Source organism: Ailuropoda melanoleuca, chromosome 4 (genome assembly GCF_002007445.2).
Source record: "Ailuropoda melanoleuca isolate Jingjing chromosome 4, ASM200744v2, whole genome shotgun sequence".
NCBI classification, from domain to species: domain Eukaryota; kingdom Metazoa; phylum Chordata; class Mammalia; order Carnivora; family Ursidae; genus Ailuropoda; species Ailuropoda melanoleuca.
Window position 1 is genome coordinate 29,205,981 of NC_048221.1, and position 12,169 is coordinate 29,218,149.

Below are 12,169 nucleotides of genomic sequence, written 5' to 3' on the forward strand. Positions count from 1 at the left end.
CGCTTTGTTTGAATGCAAACACTGCTGTTAAAGTAGGGCTTGAAAACAGTTTGTTGGCCTTCTTTTCGTACAGGAGAAACATTTCTCTCGTTTACACTACTCTCTTGCTTAGCAGACCCTTATTTATCCTATAATGCAAGCGTAATCTCCCCAACATGTCCAAGTGCCCACAGTTCTGAATTAGTGGAGTCGGAATTAGTGGGACTCTTGGCTGTCTCTTGTGGAGACAAGCATTTGAAAACCACCCCTCCAACCGTTTCAAGGACATGAACTCTTCCCTGCTCTTGCCCTCCTCTGCCCACTTTGTGTGTGTTTCAGTGCTGGCTTTCAAAAGAGACAGAGGAAAAAAGACTCGGAAGTGTATTCTTAGGACATCTGAAGAGTTATTTATTGAGAAGCCACAGTTTTCCACACTTTCATAACTGTAGGCTTAATATAAGGCAAAAGCAAGATGGATGCACTACTTTACACAGAAAGAAATAGCTCTGCAGAGGACCCCCGGGTCATGCAGTCACAGATCAAGATGCAATGTACATGACAGATATAAAAACAGTGTGGAACAAAATAATTTAAATTATGGTTACAATCTACTGAAGGAAATACCCATATTTTATTATAAACACATTTATAGTCTAGGGTTGTAATTTAAATATTTAGGTTTTTTACATACACGGTATTGAAACAGAAAAGCAAAATGTAACGTTTAATAGGATAAACTTTGACAGAAGACAGTTGCTCTGAACTGTGCTTAGTGTTAACTCATGATGGGATCACCCTTGCCGTAGCAAATGAGAGAGCAATCCATTGATATGTAGCCATCCTTTTCTGGCTAACTATACGGATCATTGAAAGGATGAGTTAAAAAGGAAACCAGGGGTTCATGTTTTCGTTTCAGGGGAACACAAAGAACCAGAAGTTGGTTGCCGGAGACTTGCCTTTTGTTTTCCAAAAAACAAAGCAGATCTATGTGTCTTAATTAAATGAATTCATTGTCTCATTTACATAACTGGCATCCACGTAATGTGAAACAAAGAAGAGAAATACTTGGTATACTAGCCCTCACATCCATTTACCGTCAATGCATACACAGTACATTAATGAAGCATCATTTAACTTTGCTGAGAACAGAAACACACCTAGCAGTTGGACTATGTATTTTCCATGAACAGTATTTAAAGAATGGTGCTCCATATTGCTTGTAAACATGTAGACATGGAATCAGGAAATCAGTGGGGTCGAAGGTCATTTGCTAATCTTGGTACCATGTAGCTAAAATGGCAATTGTATTGGTAAACATCTCATGGGCATGGTAGTTGACAGAAAATTCCCTAATGGGGTTAACTAACAGACTAAGGACATGCATTGATTACAGGACTTTGTCCTAAAGGACTCCAGGCCCTAGCGTTCTAGTCGTCTTCCTCGTCTTCCTCATCGCTGTCCTTCATGCTGATTCCCTGCAGGCCCCCACCCTCGCTCACTGAGGCTGTGGCTTCCTCCACAGTGAGCCGGTTCCGGATGGTTTCATACGTCTTGCTGTTTAAAGTCGAGTCCAGGACCCCTTGCAATCGGAAATCTCTATAGGTTTTCTAAGGAGGGAAAAGATCAGTGATAAGAGAGATCTCATCTCCATGAAGGGAGGGAAAGGACACAAGGCACGTGTGGGCACGAGAACACTGACCTTCGGCTAAGTGTCTCACTTTATGCATTGTCAAATGAAAAGCCACCGTGCTCAGATTTCACTTGTACTGAAAACTGAGATTCGCTGAATGACAGAGAATGAGAAATTGTGGCAGGATAAACTGTATTAGCTGAGACAAAGCAAAGAACATAAGCTTGTGTTTATTCAGTTCCATAAAGGGAAATGTTCCATGATTGTTTTGATTCTCTCTCTCTCTCTTTTTTTTTTTTTTTTTTGGTCTGGCTCTTTCTCTTAGGTTGGTATAATATAATATGATAGACTGTGTAAGGGGCCATAACATATAAATAATGGATCAACTGATTACGCTAATTTGCGATTTCCTTTGCAGTCTGGTCTTTAATATTTTTGAGGCTCGTAACTGCATATCCCTCCGTCTCATTCACAAGACAGACATATGTATGTTGGTATATGAAACCTAGTACGGGCAGCAATAATTACAGGGAAGATGGAGCGTTAATGCCTCATCAATATGTTGCAGACATGTGATTCATTTCTTATCTCCCTGGGAAAGAAGTCTATCTATTCCGTTCACAACTTCATGGTCTCGGGGAAGAAATTTGGCTCTTTTTCAAGACCAATGGCTTGGTAGTACTGTACCACAAATTCTTTCTTTGTTCCTTCAGGCAATTTCTCTCAGATTTCCTGAGGTATCCCAGGGATTGGTTTTTTTTTTTTTTTTCTAGAAATCCCTTAGCGTTAATTGAACATGACCAGAAGCATCTGGCTGTTGTCTACTTCTCAACATTTTTTTGGAAAAAGGTCTCTCTCTAACAACTTTTCTCATCACACTGCATATCATTTCAGCTACTGATTCTGCTGTACGTTTCTTGTATTGATATGGGACACTTGCTAAAGGGCATGAGAAGGAATGTTAACGTACTTCAGTGCATACCCATGGTGACTTCCATTTCTTGCCGTCCATCTAATGCAATCCTAGTATCAACAATCACAATGTCAACCCCTCTTGAAGGTCACATGTCGTAATGACTGCAGAGTTAACTAGAGAATGCAGTTTGGCTAAGTGAAGTCCAACAATAACAGATTATGAGTATGATGACCACGTGTCCTCTTTATACCTGTTGTCCCAGCATGATTAATCACAGCACCTTCTTTCCTTTGTAAAAGTAATCTGATTTTGGCACTAAGTTAATAGGTCCTCCTAATTAGGGATCAAACTGCAAGGCTTTCCTAGGTAGCTAGATAGCTACCTGACTTGTCCTCACCTTGACGGGAAAGGGTAGGAGGCTGAGTACATTCTAGGCATGGTGTAGACCAGATATCCGGAAAGTTAGCTTGTTTTTGTTTTTGTTTTGTTTTTTTTGTACTTCTCAAGCAGTTGTTCTGTTTCCACTTAAGATAATATAATTGGTGCCACAGTATCATGGGAAAAAGAAAGGTAAAAGCACTTGAGTATTCTCCCCTTTATTCAAATGCCAGAACAGCATTCTCCAACTCAACTCGAAATGCCTGCAGACAGGGGCCATATCTAGTCATTTTAAAGTTCTCCATCTTGTAATATACATCTTGTAATATTCAACTAATATTTAACCAGTGTTGGATGAGTGAATAAATGCTTGCTGAAGAATGAATGAATGAGTGGAGGAATGAAGGGAATGGATGTGGAGGTAGGAAAGAAAGCCAGCTGTCTTTGGAAGTTTGCCTCGGGGAAGGGGACCTCTGGTTAATGTGCTCGGTGAGGAGGTGGTGCGTTCTCCTTCGTACCCGTGTGTTGGGACACTAGTTATGTTGAGCCCGTCTCTGGCAAAAGTGAAGGGCATTCTCTGGCCAGTGACATTGCTGTCCCTTCCCTGTGGTTCATGTCTGGTTTTTGTGTGTGTGTGTGTGTGTGTGTGGCAGAAGGCTAAGAAGAAACCTCTCTCAGACTTACATTTTTTCCTTAATGAAATATTGCTAGTTCCATATTCCCAACATAGATCTAGAAATAGCAGTAATGGGAAGATACATATTTTAAAATCTTAAAATTAACGTCTTCTTTTCATGTCCACCCGGTAAGTGTCAAACAAAAAAAATGCCCCCAAATAATTTATTTATACCCAGGAAATGGAATTGAAGTGGTCAGGCAGTGGCTAGTGAGCTTGCCTTAAGAAACTGAAATTTAAAAAATATGAAAATTAGGCTGCGTCTATGGTCTGAGTGCTTACATTTCTTTTTTAAGAGCTGTAGTGTGCGGCTGTCTGTAACCTTCCCTGGGCAGACGCTTTGTGAGATCAAATGCAGATGATAATAATTCTCTTTAATTACACTCAACAGAACAGTAATTGGTTTTAAGTCAGCACTGGGGTAGAGGAGCACCTTCAGTGAAATGGTGCTAATCCTAAAGAGACTAAGAAATGGGGTGGGGGGCTAGTTTCTGCTTTGAATGAGATTTTTGCATCACGAATGTTTTAAAACCCTCTATGGTGAAGCATCAAATGGAAACTGAAATGATCAAAAACGTATTTACCCCCTTCTGTGATCTTATTATTTCACGTAAACCACTGAGATTTCACGCTGAAATAATTATCATTAGTCCAAGGCACACACACAAGAACAGGGGAAAAAAGCTACTTTGAGGGTATGTTATCTCACCTTTGTGATCCTTTCCATTTGATTGTATACACGCATCGTAAGAGAGATTACTTCAACTACGAGAACAATATTGATTTGCATCCTGATAACGATCACAGGACATATTTAGAAATAGCTGGAGGTAAATATTTCTATTACATTAATTGTGGCAAAATTTTATTTAATTAAACCATAAATGAAATTGGTAATTATGTGATTAGCATAATGGTACCCAAACCAGCTTCTGAAAGTCTAATGCACAGGGCACGAGGGCCCCTGCAGTATTTTTGCATGACAGATACATAAAGTATTTTTCCAGCCTGGAAAAAATATTAAATTCCTTTTTGTTAATTTTTCCTTTGATGTCTGAGTAATAAATTAACCACGCATCCCAAAGTGATTTCATAGGTTTTTCTTGCACGAGATGCTGTTTTAGAAATCATCTTGTTTTATATGTAAAACAATATTCTTTGTGTTAAGGACGTTCTGCAGCCTGACAATGAAATGTATTTCAGTGAGCTATTTGCCAAGAAGAATAATTATTTTTTTTTTTTTACCTTTACCATCCTAATTAGTGTTTTCAACTGGTAAATGTGAAGCTGTAAGTCCATCCGGTCCGTCAACCAGGTGCAGATCACGTTCATGGAGCTGTTGTACCATTGCTGAAAAAAGAGACAAAAGTTCTCCAGCCAACACATCACGAAGCATTTGCAGAGGAGAGAGGGAACAGGCCATGTTTGAGCATCTGCTCTGTGCTAAGGAAAGACTAAATGGTTAAAGAGAATTTGAGAGCAGAGACAAATCATGAACATTAATTGACGCAAAATCACAAGGTACCAGATCAGCCTGAAAAGAGGTGGGTTTGGACTTCGAATCTAACGCAGAACTCTTCCGCTCTTGACATCTCCTACACGGTCAATTCACAGAGGCCATTTTCGCTCTTCTGATCCTCCTTTTTGTTGGTCAGTTTTACTCAGTTGAGACTCAAGTCACTGCTTATTTCCTAATGTCACTGTTTCAGATGCCCGGGGAGATGGGGGTTTCTCCACGGAACAAACTGATGTCACTTGCTACTTACCTTTTGAAAAATCCAGACCCTGTCTGCGGACGACAATGCTGGGAATCGGGCTGAGAGCCTTATGAATTGAGGGCGAAGTCTACCTTCCTCTACCCTATTGGGGGCACTGGGATCGAGACAAGGAAGAAGGTTTCTCTTTAAGGGCCAAATTGTACTCCGGGCAGCTTCTGTGCCCTTACGTTGGCTGTGCAATCTGTTTTAATCTTAACACCAAAAAATTATGGAAGATGAGAGAAAAAAACCATCTACAAATGAGCTCATTTCAAGCTGTTGAAATCATACTTCCCCTTAAGGGGGTTAAATTTTGCTTCTTGTCTGTGAAAAATGCTTGAAGCTGTGTCACTTTAGACTGCCACCCCTGTGGCGCAGGAAGTCTCTGGTGCGGTATGATTCTGCAGTACTGCTCATATATTCATAAATCTCACTCGGAGACATATGAACAGTGTTAGGAAGTGTCAGTATGAAAAAAAAATCTAATCTTTTAAACTTCACCAGGTTTCATTACGCATTGCCGCTTATACCAAACAATTTACAAATAAAATGAAAAGGTGTGGATGGACCTATATATTTATTTATGGGGCATCTATATGAACTGTGCACAGAAAAGATGTAAGAAAAAAAGAGTGGTTAGAGAACTGAGACTATGCATACTCTCATGCTAACCAATGCACACGCACGCGTGCACACACGCACACGCACACACTTTGCACACCAGTGGGGATTTGAAAAGCATAAATAAAAACATGTTTCTGATGGTAACTCCACCCTTTCTCACCTAAAGATCATCCAAAATCAGTTTATGCCTAACACTCACAGTTTTTCTGAAGCCTTGTTTCTGACTTAATTTCTTTAAAAAAAAATTAATTTGGGTTTTTACTTGCAAGGTAGAACTGCCAAGTTTCACCTTGTAAGAAACGACACAGTCTCAGCCATGGCGTTCAGAAGCCCTCTTTGCAATCTTTCATTTCTAGGCTCCTTCCTCATCAGAGCCAATTGTGGCTCTCCTTGGAGCCCAGCCGCAAACAGAGACCACACTACCCCAATCAAGGCGGCATTGCAGCCTCACAGCCAACTTCTGCTCTTTTAAAGATCATGGAGGCGAAACTGACAGTTTCAGGAACCTTCTGTCCCTCCCCAGGGAGCAGGCGGGGTGGGGGGTGGGGATTTTTTTCCCTGAGATTCACAGTTCACTCCGTGTAGGAGGGGGTTTGCCCAGGTCAAGCTGCTTCAGGCATGGACAGGTTTTCCCCTCTAGGAGTGAGAACATTTTACTGAAACTTTTTTTGGGGGTGGGGGAGTGATTATTGGGGAGTGTTTTTGGCACCTCCTGCCTTGGGATTCTGGAGCTTTTGCTCTCACTGCATCTGGGTGTTTTAAGACGGGGTCTGAGGACAGAAATACCACTGGGTCACTGGTGTTCCTGCAGCCCTTCCTTACTCTCAGCAACTGGGGGCTCTCTTGTGTTCACTCCAGCCCTCAAATTCTGTTTGCTGGGCTTTATCTAACATGCAATAAAGTATTTCAAGAGTCACAAACATCGGTCTCCCCTCCACCCCACCTCCTGGGGTTGGAAGATGACCTTCAAAGAACGTGGGGACCTCCTGGCCAAACCTACAAACCTAGCCACATGACGGGTGCATCTCAGGGACACAAAAGAGGAATGTGGCACTCTGGCTTCTAGGCAGAGGTGGCATTTTGCTTTGGCTGTGACAACAGGCAAACCGGCGCTGGCTGATATCACTGCCAGCAAGCCTTGTGCAACATGCCTTTTTCTCTTTGCTGAGAGACGTGCCACCTTTCAGGGGGGAAAAAAAATAACGACCCCCCCACTTTGTATAATTCCTATTCTTGTAAATGGCTTTTAGAGAGTAAAAAATAAAAAACAAAAACAAAAAGGTAGGATACTCTGAATCCTCTCTCTCTGCTGCGGAAAGGGTAGGGAGGTAGGAAATGCGTACAGCAATGGATCAGTGTATCACGCTTGCTGATTCCCACCCCAGGAGAACAAGAAAGCCCTGGAACATCCATGCCTTTCCTCCTGGATCTCACATCTAGCAAAAGAAGTGTAAAAAATGTATGATGCCCCATTGGCTACGCATTTCAAGAGGCAAAAGGGAGTAAGTCACTCCTTTCCAAACCTTATGCTCAGTAGATGAAATTGGAGGCACACAGCGCTAACTTGGACGCGACACAGCGTTAACTTGGTTTTCCAGAAAGGCGCTTAAAGGCATTTGGATGTCGGAGGAAGCAAGAGTCACTGCCTTCTAGAACTTTAAAATGTTAGAGGTGAAAAAGAACTTCCCCGTTACCCTTTGTAGAGGAGGAAACAAAGGCCCAGAGAGGTAAAGTGACTTGCCCAAGGTCACGTAGCCAGTGAGTCCTGAAGTGGAGGTCCTGCGGGATTGGGCACTGGACTAAAACAGCTGATCATCGAGTTACTCCTCCCTGGGCGGGCCCAAGAGTGTGCTGGTCAGGAGAGCTGAGCGTGTGCACCTCTTTCCAACTCCACACTCAGGGTTTCGCATTGACAGCTAGAAATAGGCCTTAGTGGGAGTTTTTACACCATGGAAATTGGCAAACGCCACAAGCCAGGGCATTCTCCCTCCAGAAAGCCAGTTGTTAAACATTTATCGGCACATTACTGGGTATCTGGGTTGGTCCTGCTTGTTCTCCCGTGGTGCTTATTATTCAGGGTGCTTTATTTGAGACTGATGCTAACAAAGCAGATGTGCTAGAGTTCTGCAAACCAGGAAATAAAACATTGTAAGGTCTCCCCATTTTGTTTTGTCTTAGGTTCGGATATGCCTTTTCCAGAAACATCCTAACAACTTTGATAAAATGCACTGTAAACCCTAGGATAAAAATTGTGAGCTGACCTCACGAACTAAGTATTTAAGTATAACCACAGCTCCTTTGCTGGCCTCCCCTTAAGTTCAGCTATATTTATTGGAAACTTCCTAAATAAGGTTACTTTCATCCTAGAGAAATAAAATCTCCAGTACCTGGGGCCCCTTTAAAGTATTCTCTGGGATAATTCGGTGAGGGTTTTAAAGCTGGAACCCAAAAGGATGCCCATCCAAAGGAAGTCCCTCGGAAAGTTGGGGGCTGCTCCAGCAGCACCAACCAGATCTGAGTTCTGTTGAGGGGGAGCTGGAAGCCTGCTTTGAGACTCTGTCATTTAATCTTTCTTTCTTCCTTTTTACAATGTAATCTTTACCAGCAGAGGCCTCACCTGTCTTTTCCCTGGCTTTGTAATCTTCGGCAAATTATTTACATTCTCAAAGACACTGTTTCCTGATCAGAAAATGGCGATTAATCAGCCTTTTTCATAGGCTTTTTGATGACGCAAGGGAATTATGCTAGCAAGGCTCTCAGCCCCACGCTTGGCACAAAATAAGGCCTCGAGAAATGAGTTGCTGCCACCACCACCACCACCATCACCACTCATATCTTCAGCACCATCACTATCATCTCTCTTATGCTTTTTTCTCTCTCTTTCTCTCACACTAAGAAATGCCAAAAAACAAGGGAAAAAGCCGAGCAAGTGACCGCCGAAAGCCATGTAGTGGTGGAGAAAATGGCTCCTCTTGGAATACCTCTGGAATTGTATGCACGTGTCTTACAGGACACAGACTAACTCTTAGCAATTCCGTTGTAAAGCGTTTTGTGGTAGATCACCACCCAAACCTAGACGTCCATCCTGGGTGCATAATGCACATTTTTTTTTTTTAAAGATTTTATTTATTTATTCGACAGAGACAGAGACAGCCAGCGAGAGAGGGAACACAAGCAGGGGGAGTGGGAGAGGAAGAAGCAGGCTCATAGCGGAGGAGCCTGATGTGGGGCTCGATCCCAGAACGCCGGGATCACGCCCTGAGCCGAAGGCAGACGCTTAACCGCTGTGCCACCCAGGCGCCCCCATAATGCACATTTTTAACTATACTGACCTAGATTTAATATTGGATTAAAAGGATTCAGATGAATAATGAGTGATTTTTCAAACTTGGTGTGGACACGTTACAGCTTTAGCTTGGGTCGGGTACTTATTAGCTAGATAACCTTCCAACGAGCTACTTAACTCTCTGACCCTCAGTCTCCTCTTGGGGTTAATACCAGTAGCTACATCATAGGATTACTGTGAGCATTAAAAGAGATAATTATGTAAAGTGCCTAGCAGAGTTACTGTCATATTAAGCACTCAATAAAATTTAGCAAAGGGGCGCCTTGGTGGCACAGTTGGTTAAGCGTCTGATTCTTAGTTTAAGCTCAGGTCATGATCTCAGGGTCCTGAGATGGAGCTCTGAGTGGCTCTCAGCAGGGAATCTGCTTGTCCTTCTCTCTCCCACTCTGCCCTCTCCCGACTCATGTTTGCACGCACGCACTCTCTCTCAAATAAAAATCTTTAAAAGAATAAATAAAATTTAGCGACTACTATTACTACTCTCAGAAACATAAAGATATCCTTTCAATATACAACACAAAGAAATTTTCATCATTCATTCCTAGTAGGAGCTTAGACAGTTAATATGCAGATATATCAGGTAACACCTTGTGCCCTGTAAACACACTGACTTCATGCAGAGAAACCCTTATACATAACTGTCTCTTCTGCAATATCGGGGTTCACTATAGACAGGATTAGGGTGAGGCTAGTGAGGCAGAATCTTGCAAATGCAGGACCAGATATTGTCTTTAATTAATATTCTGATATTTTGTTCATCTTGGATTATTTGCATTCATTTTGATTTCTTAAGATGTATTGAAAGATTATTGATCTCAATTACCATATTTCTCGGTTCCCCCTTACATTTTATAACTGAGAAGTGACTCATTCACCTCTCCCTAGTCCCTGCCCCAGGGCTCCCTGTTACACTGGAAACTTGACATCTGGAAGTGCTGCAGGATTGAGGGATACAATGACTACTCCGAACGTCACTGGACAATAGAGGGTTCACAGGAACTGGACTTCCACTTAGATTTGGAGAAGAGCCCCTAATCGCAAGCAAGATGGTGACTACAGGATGGCTGCTGCCTTTATGTCCTCTGCCATCAGGGCCACCTAGATGCGTCTAAATTCCTCCAGAGAGGAGGATCTGAGGTCTATTGTTAGTTCATCTCTAAATATGTATTTCCTTTGAAACTGGCGTTCCGTATCTTGATGTTAATTTGATGTCCTAAAGAGACCTTACTGTTAATGATTCATTTGTCTTCAGAGCAAATCCCACACCGCACGCCTGTGAGCGGCAATGGCAACATGGAACAGAGGCCGAGCGGGGAACCATTTGGTTCCGTCCTCACCGGTGGATCAGAGGGTAACGTATGCCCTTGACGGAAGCGACCATGGATCAGGCGTTAGAGCCTACTGGTTTAAACGCAGCACACTGTTGTGTACCGGACTTGCAACACACACAGTTAATGAAAGTACAGGCGTCCCCCACTTTTCTAAAGTTCACCTTGGGCCACTTCGCTTTTACGAAAGAGCTACATTAGTCCCCGTTCTCGCTAACTGAAAGAACCTGGAAGAGGATTTTCACTTTCATGAAAAAAGGCAGAAAGCAAGCACAGTGGGCAGCGTTTCTGTTGCAGCAAGTTGTCAGGCAGCGCGCACCCTGAGCAGCGAGAGCGGCCCCCCCCAACTTCTTCCCTGGGAACTACACTCAGCATCCCAGCCTCAGGCCACCAGAGCTTGGACCTGTGTCTACGAGCATCTGTGCTTTATCTCCATTTACTCTGTGCATCCATTAGCCAGACATGTCCTAAAGTATCAGAAAAGCCTAAGAGAGGTTATTTTGGGGGCCTGGGGAAGCTCAACAATTTTTCCATATAAATTAATGGTAATTGCTGCTTCACTTTATACTATTCTGGCTTCGGAAGGTTTTCAGAGGAATGCTCTATTTTCAGATAGCAGGGGAAACCTGTAGTTAGCTACTCATTGAACACCTAGCCCTTACAATGTTCAAGTGCTCTGCACAGTATTCTGCAAGCATTTTATAATTCAATCATTGAGCTGGACTCCTAGGAGGCTGACACTATTAACAGCCTCATCTTGTAGATGAGGAAAAGGGCATAGGTAAATTAAGTTAGTGGCCTGGGGTCACACAACTAGTAAGTGGTAGGATAGGCTTCAAGTTGGTTATTTACCACTACATGTGCATGAGTGTCCCATTCAATGCAACAATGTTAAAAAGTAATGGCCTGTTTATAGAGAAATAACTCCAATTCTAGGTGGTTCCTCAGCAAAGTCATTCAGCTCTAAAATTCTCAAAGGAGAAGTGTGTTGGTACGATAATGTTGTTGAACCTGTTTCCCTCAGAGGCCACGCTTGGCTTGGGGTTGGAAAGATTCTATTTTTTACGAGCTTAGAAAGTCGCTAAGCAGAGTGTGGGAAAACCACTCAACAGCCTTAAGGAACTAATGGATGGGAGACAATCATTGCTGACTCTTAATGGAAATGGTCAGAAAAAACTGGATGGGAATGAAGGCATGCCATTTCTTAGCTAGAATAAGTGTATTTTTTCTTCTCCTCCTGTAGCCCTACCTGATCTCTTCTTATTTGCTTTTAGACTGGTAACTCAGCAAATGCTACTGGTAGAAAGTTCTCACTGGGGGCAGGCTGAGTTTTCAAGGAGAAATACAACTAGAAAAGTTGCCTTTATCACAACGGACTGAATTTTCCTGAGAGTTTTGGAGATACAAAAGTTACAACACTGATTAGAATTTTAGTTCTGAAAAACCACACACCATAAGCTTCAAAATTTTTAGTGAATAGGGTCAGTAAAATAGTAGGACCTTGGGGAAATTTGGTTTCATGTGAAACTAAAGAA

At 42.5% G+C, this 12,169-nt stretch overlaps 1 protein-coding gene across 1 annotated transcript in view; it reads right to left on the reverse strand.

The window, feature by feature from the left end:
• Positions 1–372: 372 nt before the first annotated feature.
• The window catches only part of CADPS (calcium dependent secretion activator), a 499,023-nt gene continuing 487,226 nt past the window's right edge, over positions 373–12,169 (reverse strand). The window contains 2 exon segments of the mRNA XM_034658585.1: positions 373–1,586; positions 4,825–4,929. Coding sequence (XP_034514476.1) covers positions 1,407–1,586; positions 4,825–4,929 — 285 coding nt within the window. The 3' untranslated portion in view covers positions 373–1,406.